Source organism: Hippichthys cyanospilos, chromosome 1 (genome assembly GCF_059441005.1).
Source record: "Hippichthys cyanospilos isolate Australia breed blue-spotted pipefish chromosome 1, RoL_Hcya_1.0, whole genome shotgun sequence".
Classification (NCBI taxonomy): domain Eukaryota; kingdom Metazoa; phylum Chordata; class Actinopteri; order Syngnathiformes; family Syngnathidae; genus Hippichthys; species Hippichthys cyanospilos.
In genome coordinates this window covers 17508289-17522870 of record NC_142369.1, presented here as the reverse complement: position 1 = coordinate 17522870, position 14582 = coordinate 17508289, and the positions used below count along the sequence as shown (strand labels likewise).

The 14582-nt window shown below is 36.9% G+C and overlaps 1 protein-coding gene across 1 annotated transcript in view; it reads right to left on the bottom strand.

The window, feature by feature from the left end:
* Positions 1 to 14582, bottom strand: part of edil3a (EGF like and discoidin domains 3a) — an 87301-nt gene that overhangs the window by 31931 nt on the left and 40788 nt on the right. The window contains exons 3-4 of the mRNA XM_088427365.1: positions 10063 to 10176; positions 5674 to 5855 (exon numbers count right to left, since the gene is read on the bottom strand). Coding sequence (XP_088283491.1) covers positions 5674 to 5855; positions 10063 to 10176 — 296 coding nt within the window. The remainder of the gene's footprint in view (positions 1 to 5673; positions 5856 to 10062; positions 10177 to 14582) is intronic.

The following is a 14582-nucleotide window of genomic DNA, read 5'->3' as shown; positions in this document are numbered from 1 at the left end:
CATATTATATATTAAACATGAAATGATCGTAACGAAGCATTTCTTCATTTTACTGTTACTGTTTACTAGTAGTACTTAGTGTACTACTAGTGCGTATTATTTGAAAACCAAAAGCAAAACTGCAGTTTGGCCCTGCATTTTAAGGTATTAAATGTGCTGATGGAAAAAAATAAAATAAAACAAAACCACACATTATGGAAAAAAATAAAATAAAACAAAACCATACATTAAGAGCAGCATCCAGCCCAGTTTTTTCCAATACAGTATGCGAGTGTAACTAAATCAATTTATTCCTTCCTCAGCCTTGACTAAAGTCAATTGTGGTATGATATTGTGAGCTACAATACATGGCAGCTTTAACAGAGGACTCGGTAACATTTCCTATACCTACAAACTTAAAGCAACTTATAAAGTTAATTATGTATAAGGACACTACTTAAAGCCACAGAACCGCAGTGACCCACTCTTTCCCATTCAGGGCATTTCTTCTTTTACTTCCCCCTCCATAGAGACATATACTTCTTTCACTAATTAGAAGCTCTGTTACTAAAAGGCCACTGCTAAGGTAATTGGGGTGATCCTTCACATTTTTAATGAGCACTCAGAAACACACCTCTGACACTTGAGCACTAATAGTGATGCATGCATTTGTTTGACTGAGGCATTTTTGGAAGCATTTTGCTGAGATGCTTGTCTACAGACTTGTCTGCATGACCCAATTTGAAGGAAACATTTGTCGCGTTGAGGGACAATTAACCTCATTGTGTCACATTGTTTTTCTTTTTTTTTTTTTTTTTGCACATTTATCTATATATCTTTTTGCTGTTAATTAAAAAAAAATAAACATTCTAGTTCTAAACCTTTTTCTGGAAATATATTTATTCTTCAAGCATCCTATTAACACTTTAATAAGATATTTATTTACCTGTACACAGTATTCTACATAAAATCCAAAATAATACTCACATCATCTATCTAAGTATGCCAAGTGTGTGTAGCATCCTTACATGTTCTGCATAGACTGTTGTGGCATCCAATGTAGCCCTACACAGGAAAGATGTGAACTCGATCTTAAAGAGAAATTCTGGAAGTAACAAGATCAATTAGGTCTGACAATCCGAAGCAGAGAGTAAATCTCGATAGGTGCAATTGTAATAGACATGTTGGTGAAGGAAACTGATGTGAAAAATTTGTAAATTTAATATTCAAAAAACAAACTGAGTGGGAGTTGGTGGTTGACTTTGTCCTCCAAAAATATGGAAATGACTGACTTATACAATAATATGACATGCACTTATCATTTAAGAATGATGTTGAGTATAAGCAGTACAAACCTGTTTTAAAAGGGATTGCTGAGCACATACTTATATTTATTTATACATAAATATATTATATTTTGTCCTAAATAAAACAGCATGAAAGTGGAAATTTGTAGCTCTATCATGTCAAAGAAAAGTACATGTTCATGATGTCATGTGTGTCATGAGTGATGACATTTTGGGCTATCAAATCATTATTTATTTATTTCATTATTACAATACATTTTAAGAGTATATGATTACCCAAAACTATTAAATTTTTTGTTTAAAAAAGAAAAACAATAAAAAATCTAAACTTTTATCCAAGCAGCTCTTTAACTGCCCAAATATTGGTATAACGGTATAATGTCGTTATTTGTCAAGTTTAGTTTGCCAAATTGATAATTTTCTTTCCGTTTTCATTTTCTTACTTGTAAAATGACTGAACATTATGATGGTGTGTATTTGTTTTGTTTGTTGCACTGGGGGACGTGTTCCAGGGTTGTTCTTTCTTTTTAGACTCACGAGAACTTTACATAGCGAGGTTGAGGACAAAGCAAGCGCCGATTGATTTTGACAAAAGCTGCTCATTGTTGTCAGCCTGTTTTTCTTTTGGAAATGACTTTCCATCAGGATTTGTGCACAGCCAGGTGTTTCTACTGTTGGTTATGTGCTTACTGTACACTCTTTCATTTGATGGCGCTATGCTATTTTTCTCATCAGCATCATTGTCAATTTTGTATCACATAATTTATAGTTTATCTATAGCTAAGGGGTCAAACTATGTGATGAAAATTCTATAACTAATCCCATCACTGAATCAGTCTTTGTTTTGATCAGCTAACACGGGCCTGTGGAACTTACACAAAGCCGAAACACAATCATATAAATAGAAACAAGGGTCACAATACTCCTTTTCACACATACAGTACAGCAAATGTTGATGTGTGTTTACAGTTTATTATCATATTAACTGTTTAACATCTTTTCAATTATGTATGGACTTTTAAGGGCGCTTTGGGCTTTTTCATTCCCCCAACAGTGCTGGTTGAAACCATATTTTGCTGATATTGGTCAGACATGCAGTATATTTCCCCAGAGTGTTCAGATGCATTTTCATGTGTGAGCTCATTGTAGAAAAGACTGAGAGAAAAAAAAAATGACACTCACACTGCATAGATGTGTGAAGAGAAACAAGTGCATGAACCAACACAAACAAACACAGTGCATGCGAGCTTGTAGGCAACGCTGTGATGTATTATTCAAAGTCTGTTGCTTTTTTGATTCATTTGTTGAGGTTCAGAGGAAAAAGCTCCACTGACTAGCTCCCAAAGATGCACACTGCACCAGAACAAGACTTTCCAATAGCCGGAAGAATCTGATCCCTTCACAGACAAGGTTGTCATCTGTCAGTAATACCTGTCTCACATTATAAACACCCAAACGCAGTCTACTAAGTCGTTTTATAATACAAAAGCAGCCTCGGAACAATCCCAAACCACTGATATAACTATACATGTCTGCTCATGTCCCAATTATCTGAACCCACATGTAGAAACACACAATGCCTACAGCAGCCTGCTCAGCATCCCACACGACATCATTAAAGCCAAACAAACTGCCTGAATGTTTAATGTCCTGTTCTCCTCAACCTCTTCATGTGCCAAGCACCTCGTCTCTCGTTAATGTTGCCCTTGCCTCATGCTTTTCTTCTACAAATCCCCTTTTTGTTGTGTCTCATTTGTCTCTAGGTACCATTTCTGCTTCTCCATTGTACAGTCAGGATGATAGAGACATGTTAAATTGTTTGTTGTATGGAAGGGATTTAGGTATACAGGAGTTGAGAGAAACCTTGAAGGTACAGTTGATTAAAGGTTCTGTAATGTCTGCCGCATACAAAAAGAGTTAGTATGAATTTGGTATCATTTGATTATATCTTGGAAGTAATACACACTGGTTCTGATAAACTGTGACCATATAATCAACACCTTGTGAATGTCAAGTTGTCATCCTTTAGATAAATGAAAGACGAAAAAACCAAAAGCAAAAAAACACAACCTAAAACCAAAAGATTGATCATAGAAGGGTTCTAACTAGGTAAGTTTTGACTGGACTTAAGCAAGGTCAACATGAAGTTTTGAAACAGAAGAAATAAAATGTATTCTCGCTGATCAAGCAATATCTCAGGGTAAAACTTTCACTTGTACACCATCATATGCTTAATAACGATCCAGTCAAGCCTTTTGGTTGTAGAATGCTAATAAAGATACATTAAAAAAAAAAGTCCCATCTCCCTTTACCTTTTCCTCTTTTCAAGGAAGTGTCTCAGTTGAGCTTTATTTAACTTAAATTGGGGATTTTCCCCTATCAAAATTGATGTTTTGCTAATAAATACGAGCCCTAACACGAGCTGCTGTTAGCAGTGCCTGATGGAACTAATAGCCAACTAACGTCTGGCCTCTACTTCGTCCTGTTACGGTAATTATTGTAAGTTAGAAAAAGGCTGATGTAAAAAAAAAAGAAAAGCAGATCTGTGTGTCAAACTCGGCTTATGTGGCTGACAGGTCAATCTTCCTTGAATGGTGTCGAATTAAAAAAAAAAAAAATCTAATTTTAAAGTTCCCATTTATAGAATGTCCATGACATGTACTTAATGTCTTATCTTTGGAGATTTACAGTATAAAATGACCAATGTTATTGTTTATCAGAGATAATTAATGCTGGAGTACAATGGCAGACCTATTCACATAAAATGTGGAAAAAAAATGCATGAATTACTAATTGTGTTTTATTTCTTAAGAACAGACGAGATGATGAGCAAGAACCACATGAATGGGGAACAGTCAAGTATGTGATGAGAGGAAAATTACTTATTGTTGCTATTTTAACAGATCAAATGCCTTTTGACAGCAAAGCTCATGTTTGATGCTGTCAAATGAGAGATAAAAAGGAGTGAATAAATGCAACAAAAGTAAATCAGAAACCACGTATTTGTCTAAACAACAGTATAGTAGTTATCTCTGGTACTCAATAAGCTTATGTAAAGCATGTTCAGTAAGAGAATTCTTTGCCAAGGCATTAAAAAAAAGTTTAGAAACAAAAATAAGTGTAATCTTACTCTATTGGGCAAAAGATAGCTTGCACAACAGATCTATTTACACTGTAGTATAGTTACTGAGATACGGTAGTTAATAAAGCATCTCTTTAGTTTACCATCACATTGACTTACGACTTAAAGCAGGAACTAAATGTGTAAATCTGCAAGTGGCACAAGATGCTGACACAAAGCCCAGCCATCTTAACTGAATTTGCACATAGTTGTTTATAACTATAATTTCCATTGCAGGATAAAATCTTTCTTATTCATTCTCCTGCTATACAATTTATAAACAAAGCTACAAGTAGCTCAGTAGAGTCTGTTCCAGAGCACCCATCCATCTATCCATTTTCTTTTTTTTTTTTTTTTGTATTATTTGAAAATAATAAACTGACCACAGTGGAAAAAGAAGCATAATAGCGGGTGCTGATAACGAAACAACACAACCCCAAGTTCAACTAATGAGCGTTAGTTAGCACAACACGCTTCCCTTGAGATACTCCCGTAGCAAGCAGAAGACCCTAGTTGCAACTAGGCACTTAAAAGGTTCGTGGTAGAATCTTATGGGAACCCTCCAGACCCACAACGTTTTTTTGGTGTGAACAGAAAGGGGAACTCAGGCTACCAGGGTACAGCGGAAGAGTTCCTGTATTGTAAAAGGGGCTTCTGAAGTACAAGGACCCCCACCCCCCCACCCCCCCACCCTATCAACCTCTATCTCTCTATCTCCCTCTCTAGATGGTGCTCTAAAATTGTATTATAGATTTGAAAAAATCGGAACATAACTGATCCAGATATATTTCAACTATATTTACTAATTTTGATCCATTTAGAATTAGGATCTCGTTGCAGAGGTGCTGGTTGGTTGTCAGGCCCACAAAGAAGGCTATAACTAAAGGTTTGGGTTTGAATTATACAAAGAAGACTATATAGTTCTTATCTACTATATTAGAATCTGAGATGACCTTTGACCATTTTTTTTTCAGTTCATGTTTTTTTAGCTGATTTGTAGGGACCAAAGCTATCGATGATGAGCTTTTGTGTACCGCTGAAATATACCACCAAGGTGAATACAAGGGAAGGATTTGTATAACTCGATACAAGAAGAATTTATGCTTCCAACACACAAACAAGAAAGCCCCTTTTTAATATTAAAACATGATTTACAATCAACAATGCTTCAACTAGGCACAGAAAGTCAAACTGCCAGTTTGACTCATATTTTATTGGCTTTGACTCAGCTTTGCATTTGAACTTTGGAGTGTGATGTGTATTTACCTGAATCCATGGCCATCTGTCATTTTCAGCTGCAGTCCATGCATTCACCAGACCTTTCTTGTTGAGGCGTGCAAAGTACGGGTACCACTTCTGCAAGCCAAATAAAGCCCGGTGGGTAGAGGAGGCTGTTATCTGCTGGTTGGAGATTATGCCGCCTTCCATGCCCAGTGGTCCAGAGCATTCTAAGCGGAGAACACACAGCGGAGCATTTGTCATATTGAAGCTCTCGAAGTACAGTATGTACCGCAACAAACAAAGTCTTGATGATATTGAAGCCACATGTGACAAAATGATAACTTTGCAAAGACAAAGACTAGATCCTTTACCTACTCTGCTGTTTCTTTTGTTTGAGACATTTCCAGTTAACCTTAAACATTCTGTTCTTTATTTTTGTAGTGTAAAAGCTGGCATATCTTGATCAGGTGCAAGTTTCATTTGGTGTGTCTATCAATTTGGCAGACCGCTCTGCATCATGTTGGGCATTTCCACAGAGAAAGGATGTTTTCTTTTTTGGTGCATCTGACAATGTCGTGGCTAAAAATAGACTAGATGTTATGTATGCTGAGAGTCGGTCTATGTTGTCTTGCAGGTGGTTTTACGCCGACAGACATATTCTGCACTCTGGTCCCTGTGGTGGATGTCATCATATTTAATTCTTAAATACAATGCATAGCTGTCAATGGTGATGGTGATGGTTACAGTTGTGCTGATATAATTTACACATCATATTTACACAATAAAGCACATCATGTCCAGCTGCAGAAACGATGTGTTTGAAAAGCAACATAGATCTGCCAACGTCTCAAAACTGTCCAATTTATTTATTTTTTTTCATATTTCCACCATAGTAAGGCATGCGTTGACTCAGTAGTCCCAGACAGATGAGATGAGAGAATGCCGGCAGTGAAAGTGGAATTCCAATGTTTACCTAATGTTCCAAGTCAATTTATTTGATCTCCTAAATAACTGTGAGGACTCAAATTTCACTACAGGATTTTTTTGACAAGCCTCTCAATAAGATAAAAAGGACTGAAATACTACATTATAACTCAATTCAAAGACCACGTGTATTAACTAATTTCATGCCAACTATTTTCACATCCACATCTGAAAAACAACCTGTAAAAGCGTACCAGGAAAACAATGTCTGTTCTTTGTTAAGACATATAAATATGTCTTTGGTGTTAGTATTTATGATGGAACAGAAAGACTAATGACACTATACATATATATTACACTATGCATATATTGTGCAGTGTACACATTTATGCAAATATATGTATGTGCTCTTCGGTGTTTCATCTGGCTATGTGGAATTGCACTAATTAGTCAACGGTTAGACCAACCTTGATAATTATGTTAAATGGACTGTGTTGCTTCATGTGATTATGGCGCATGCCCACAGAAGTAAACTAACTGGTTCAATCATGCATATTGCACTTACAGTATGATACAGCATCAAATAAACATGTACCTACTCAGTATTCCTGTTCAACTTACTGAGGTGCAAATGAGAAATAAAGATGCACCTTTCCAGCTGTTCTGTTGTAATACAGCTTTCATACACTCATGAAGTTTAGTATTGTCACGTTCTGTTGGTGTTTAGTTTTTTTTTTTTTTGGGCTATGCGTTTGTGGTTTCTGTTCATTTCTGTTTTGAGGTTCTTGTTCTATGTTCATGTTTTGCTTCCCTTTCGTCATTCCTTGTTAGTATTATTGTGTCCGCCTGTCTGTGTTTACCTGTCCCTCCGTGTGCCATCCAATCAGACTTCCCTGCCTCTCGTTCCTGTCCAGCTGTTTCATGTTTTCCTAATTGTGTGCAGTATATTTAAGCCCCAGTTTGTTTACAGTTAGTTGTTGGGTCATTGTCTATGTCTCTCTGCCGTTGCCTCGTGAGTTTGGTTTCTGTTTCAAGTTTTGTTTGTTATTTTACCTACAGTTTTGTTCTTGTAGGACTTTCCTTTAGTATTATTAAACCTGATCACATTACCTTTCGGCTTCACCTGCATTTTTGGATCCACTGCCTTCCTTGGACCCAATCCCCCAACATGACAAGTATTCCGCAACAACATTCAAAACCTGATGCCAACCAATAAATTATCATTGACAAATGACTAATAAAATCAAAGTAAAGTTATCAAGACAGTGGGAGATCCTGTCTCTAGCGATCAATACCTCAGAGTCAAAATGTTGTCTGAACACCAATGATGGTTTTGTGCCATTGACACAATAATTGTGTCAAATCAAATGACTGAGATGGCATCTCATCTTGCAATCGTTCCATTTCCAGGGGACCAGTTTGCTGGTCTGTAAAGCTTCTCGGAGCAGTGAAATGTCTGCTCTAGAGGAAAACGCAGTCATTGTGCATCTGTGTGGGTTCATGAGGATAAAAATAAGCTGGTTGTGGAAGAGAATAGCCTTTAGCCTCACTAGCATTCCGCTCACTGCTATTCATAGCAGTGGAACTAAGGCTGAAGCAACCAAGGAACGAGGACCGCGCTGCAAGGTTAAGCTCTATCGATGTCAAAACATTTTGTGTCAAAATGTTGAGTCCTATATGGACAGGCACCAACTGCGTGATATCAAGAACTGCACCGATAGCATGACCCTTGCATTCATGCATTGTTTTTCAGTTAGCATTAGCCTAACAGGCAGTGGTGCAAGTGAGCTTGGGCTGAAAGAAAAAGAACAATGGCCTTGTCAATTGACTTCAATTTCCCTTTCATCAAATTATAGTTAACTACAAACAATCTTTAGTCACCATTATACACTGTAACTTGTAGCACTGCCTTGTATCATTTTCAGTGTTGTACCCATTGGGCAGCAGACAAGCCATCAACCAACAACATGCTGTTGCAAAGCCATGGTCCTTCTCACCTTGCAGACATGAGTGGGCACTCTTAATGATCTGCCTGCCAGTCGTCTATCAGAACAGCGGAGGCAGCCAGCCCCTGAGCCCTGGCCTGCTGGCCCCTGAGCATACATCAGCTCTGCGACAGCCCCCATCACTAACAGCAGCACTGCCATGCTGTGACAGCTGAATCCATCTCACACAAGCCATACCTACAGCCTAAATAAATTAGCAGAGCAATACTAATGAGCAGGCAACAGATGGGAGATGAATAAAATAATAATGATATCCGTATCTACCAGGCAGCAGGTGTCAACAGGGGTTTCAACATGTTGCGCACGAGGAAGAAAGAAAAACATGTATGCAAATGTATGGTTTGTTAAAAGGTGTTTAAAGGTGCAGGGGCATGGTGCAGTCTCTGAATAAAACATTTCATTTAATATTATAACAGTCAATTATCGACTCTCCCTGTGGCGTGGGTAACTTCCATCATTCTGATAATGAACCTTGATGACCGTTTCGATTATTCGTGGAACACTGCATTACTGTGTTCATGAAGCCACATCAAGTTTGTTTAGAGCATAGGGGCAACACTCTGGCCCTGCCAACACATTTAATGCAACAACAGTTAGATGTAAAAAAGTGCCATGAAAAAGAAAAAAAAATGGCCATTATTACGAACAGCGGTTCTGTGAAGATTTTTACTATGGCCAAATAGCAGAAGTCCACTGTATAAACTCCACAATGGTTTATTTGTCAGAATACCAATGGAAAAACATATGTTGTTTTTTAATTTTAGAATAGAAACGTCAGTGGTGCTGTCCTGTGCGGCTAAGCATACAACGCATGCCAGAAACGCTGCTTACGTGTCACATTTATTGTACTTCAAATACTACATGAATTGGATCACGTAGTTGCAAGTAAAGAGACTGAAAAGTGAAATGTAACCCTTGAAGAAAACTCTATTTTCTAATATGGTAGAAGCATATATTTTCCTCCAGACAAGCAACGCCTGCAAAATAGACAGGACTGCTTTCTGTGAGCTGTAGACATGCTTTGAGATCGAAAAACAGATGAATACATTTGCGAGCCACAGTGCAGTGGAGGCTCACGGTTCCGACTCGACTGGAAGATTAATCCTAATCTGCTCTGTGAGTGAGTAAGCAAAATCCTCAGAAGGAGCATAATAAACACACTAAGTTTCTTTTGAGCTACTGAGCATTTTGTAAAAGAGAAAACCCCTTGTGATAAAAAAAGAAGCCCTCTTTCTTCTCTGTAGAGCCAAGGGGACCACTTAAACAAAAACAAAAAAACAAAAACAAATTGGTTTTGAGTCGTCAGCATTTGTGATGTTTGAACATGTTGTCATTACTTTATGCTTGGAGGTTCAATGTGTTTTATGTTGTTGTTTGTCTCAATATATGTCTTTTTTGTATTACATTGATTCATGATGGTGTAATTCAAAAAAAAAAAAACAATTATCGGCAACATCAGATGTATTTAAGGCATTTAAAGATGAATAACAAAACATGTACATACTATGTTGACAGTTCCTCCCCATGTACTCCCCAGGGCATTCACAAGAGTAGTTTGCAACAAGATCAGTGCAAAGACCCCCGTTCTTGCAGGGTTCACGTTCACATTCGTTAATATCTGAAAAAAACAAACACAAATAATAAAAGCAGGTTAGTACAAATAGCGTTTACATTCAAATTACAACTGATGAAAACTCAGGTAGAGATGTAATGTGGTAAAAACAATGGGAACAAAACTGAATTTAAAAATATTGTAAAGAAAATAAAGAGTGGGATGATAATTTAAGGTTGATACTTGTGATCAAAAATGTGACCAGGTGCAGGTGCTAAATCATATACTAGTACTTATGGAGATATATGACAAATAAGGAGGGAAACAACTACAAGTCCAACTTAGACAGACAAAAACACATTTGTGTGTGTGTGCGTGCGTGTGTATCTTGACATGTTAAATACACTAAGAAGCAAGTCATCGAACAGGAATCATACAAGATGTTCATGAGTGCAGTTAATTTTTCCAAAAATCTAACTGACAAATGGGGGTATGGGTACCCCTGTGGGTACTTGAAGAAACTTCAGGGGGTACTCTAGATTTTAAAATAAACAACCAAACAAATTTGCAAAACAAGTATTGAATTAATTAAATGTTCCAGGAAAACAAATTCATAAAAGAAATTCTATGTTGTGTAGGTTATTCAATTTCATGATTTTGAAAACCCAGATTCTCCTCCATACTAGAATGATTCGACCGAACTTAGAATATGCAACCTCTTGTAACCTTTCAAGTTAATGAATTATTTTTGTGAACAGCTAGGATCCCAAAAGAGCACACTTTAAGTTGAATAATTTTCTGTGGACAAATATTTATTCATAGTTATTTGTTTTTGAGAACAGGTATGATACTTTTTGTTAATTATTGTTTTGTGGATAAATATGTATTAATAATTAAGTCAATGATTTATTTTTGTGAACAACTCTCTATTGTAATCCCAAAAGAGAGTGCTTTATGTTTAATATTTTTCTACGGACAACTATTTACTTATAATTGTTTGAGTTCTTTTTTTTTTTTTGGACCAATACAAAAAAAAGTTTAGAAGGTTCTTAAGTTTAATAAATCAGATACTGATGACATGTTTTAAGTCTTTTTCTTTTTTAAACAAAAAAATGATTTGCACCGATTAAGGGGTACTTGGCTGAAAACATATTTCACAGGGGGCACATCACTGAAAAAGCTTGAGAACCACTGACATAATGTATCAAAACACTAGTCAAGTGTTGATTTCCCTTAGTCCTTCGTCCTTGCTAATATTAGGACAAACAAAAATGGCTTCCACACACTGAGTGACAGAACTATTTCAGAATTATTATTTCAATATTTGTAGCAGCCCCTTTTGGTTCATAACATGCTTGTTTTTGTATCACTATGTTCAAATACAGAGGTTATGGGCAAACCACTAAACTAGCCTGGAGGCCAACACACAACAGAGGAAAGAGGAGTGAATACTTGTACCATTTACCTCCATTTTATGAGCAGTCATAAGCCCCCAAGGAGATCAGGACTAGAACTTCACTACTGCAAAATCATAAGGGGGAGGATGATTGCCGCCAGGAATGTAGTAAAAGCAGTGAATGAAAAAAGAGAAGGGGAAAGAGTGACAGCATGACAGGCTGAGAATGAATCTATACGTATATGACGGAGGGTAAGGCACTCAATGATCAGCTAAATAAAACAGCACAAGGGGCTTCTTACTGTGCGATGAAATGCAAACATATAAGGAACATCATCAGTACCAGGGCATTTTAGATTTCCTGGACTGTGTATTTGTTGTGATATGTAAATGACCTCCTACTAACCAGTGGTTTGCATTATACTGAATGCAGAAAACAGACAAAATCCTTGCGAAGAAGCAATGTTTTGTTCAAGGTTATGACTAGAGGGAAAATAAATTGAACAGCTGCATATAGTTGCATACTGCTCTCTGGGTCTCTGGTTTGACTCTGAAACGGCGCTCATCAGTTCACTGGAACGTCTTTTTCTTTGCCTCAGCTCCTATTATTATCAGAAAAGTGTCTCAGTTGGACAATAATGAGAGCAATGAATAGTGCGATATGTCAGGAACCAAGGCTGGCCGTGAGCGTAAATTGGCTGTGCTGTATCCAGGGAGCAGGAACATGCCTTCAGGTCTGCAATGGGATGGGTCAGTGGTGACCTTTCTACAGGACTGCAATGACCTCAGTGCCTACACCTCCTGTAGACACATGGCCAGATCAAATTTCTCTTTCAGTTCATCCAGGTCACTGTAGAAAAGTATCTCTTTGAGATTGGAGATTAGCATATAAATGGAATCGTGAGACCAGCGTATAACAACACATGGCTTATATTTTCAGGGAGAGCAAGTCAAACATTTTAATTGTTTCCCAAAGAGATCCATTAAATTCAAAGCATGCAATCAGTTTTATTTATGTATAGAATGCTTCTACAAAAATATGTTCGATTGCAACATGGACTAATAACTGTATCATATAATATTTAATTGGTGAAACTGCAGTTCACAATTTTACAATTAGGAATTTAGTTTCGTTTGTGCTCCTTGCCCAACATCTAGATCTGATCATAAAAAAGATAACTTATTTCATCAAATTGCATATATTCTTCCATGTACTATTTACCAGAAGGGTGAAAAATTAGTGCCACCCTATGCATAACCAATGTCTTTAGATGAAGTACTTATAAATGTTGGCAAACTGGAAACCGTCCACAGAAGATACTGCTCTTCTGTAAAAAGCAAGAAGATCCCATTTGACCTTCGGGCTATGAACGTTGGTTTGACCTCTTTGTTCAGTGATTGTCATGAATGAAGCTGACAATGTAATTAACCTTTGACCTAAAAAAATCAGACCTTGTTTGAAGTAATCATCCCACTTCCTTTAACGGTGAGGCTTTATCCTGCTGATGTGATTCATGGTGGTCCAGCAGTCAGACACCGGATTTGTTGTAGAAAAGCTTGCGATTCTCAAGATAACAGCTTGAATTCATTAAGGGAGATATGAAAAACAGACACTCCGTGATTTTACTTTATTTGGGGGCTCGGCTGGCTGGAACTAATGTATATCATCGGTTTATAAACACAATGGCAGAATACTTAATGAAATAAGTTATAAGGGCATAACACATACGTTTATGTCTGGGAATGAAGGCTATTTAATATTTTTATATAGACTCCACATAAGGTATACTACAATTCTGCATTGGGTTAGTGCGACTCAATAAAAGCAAACACTTTCACTCAGTAATTACCTCAGTAACTGAAATGCAACTCTGATGAAACCTAAATAGCACAAATACATCTGGGGTTGCTCGTAAAGCACCTTATTTTCTGACCACGATTGATTAATATGCATATATCCATTGGGACACAAATTCTATATGCTCATTAAATCCTTTCCACAGAGTATAGTTCTTTCCTCCACAAAAAGAAAAACAAACAATCTGCTCACAAAAGGCACTTCATATTTTCTTATATTCCCACCAAATAATAAGAAAATAGCAGTTATTGAGTGTACAATATCAATGGACTAGAGCTATTACCCACATATTACGTGAAAACATTTGTCAAATAGAGACTAATAAAGTATAGCATCTAGTACCAGAGGGACTCAAGGTCATTATCTGAGTAAATAGGGCAGATACCTTTCTGTTAGTGAGCTATAATTAAAAAAAAAAATCTTAAAGCTCAAAGTGTTATCATGTTATCACATTAATATGCTTCAAGGGATATGATGATGCATTAAACTCTGCAGGATTGAAAAAGATATATTTCAAGGACTATCACTTTTTGAAGTGGGATTAGTCTACAGGGGAATAAGTGACGGTGACATGTTAGGATCCCCTTAAAACTGTTCATTCGTGAAAGTGATGATGAAGGTGTTGAGAAACTGTGGCAAAAAATGAATTTTAGAGCATATGCAAACCAAAGGCCATATGAAAGAATAAGAATAAGTGACGGTGACATGTTAGGATCCACTTAAAATTGTTCATTTGTGAAAGTGATGATGAAGGTGTTGAGAAGTGAGTGTTGAGTGGCAAAAAATGAATTTTAGAGCATATGCAAACCAAAGGCCCTGTGAAAGACTTGTGGCTATTCCAGGGTGTAGATTGTCAGATATGATAGACTGTAGCTCACCAGTGATATTCTGGTCGAAACTTAAAGAATATAAATAAATGCAGACTAAATTGACTGAAAAGGAAGTGGGCACAATGTAAGCAGACCTTCACAGACATAGAAAGGCACATAGTGCAAAGCCTTTAGTGTCATCTGAAATTTACGAATTGCAACAAATTTGACAATTTTATCAGGAGGATAATGTGGCCTTTCATTCGAAGCAAGCGATATAGAATATCCGATATGTGTGCAATTCTTCAAGTTCAAAAATCTTGCTGTATCTTTAAGAACAATTTCTTAAAATGTCTTTTGATTTAAAAAAAAAAAAGAGTAAAACTGTCTCGAAGTAAACTGATTCTCA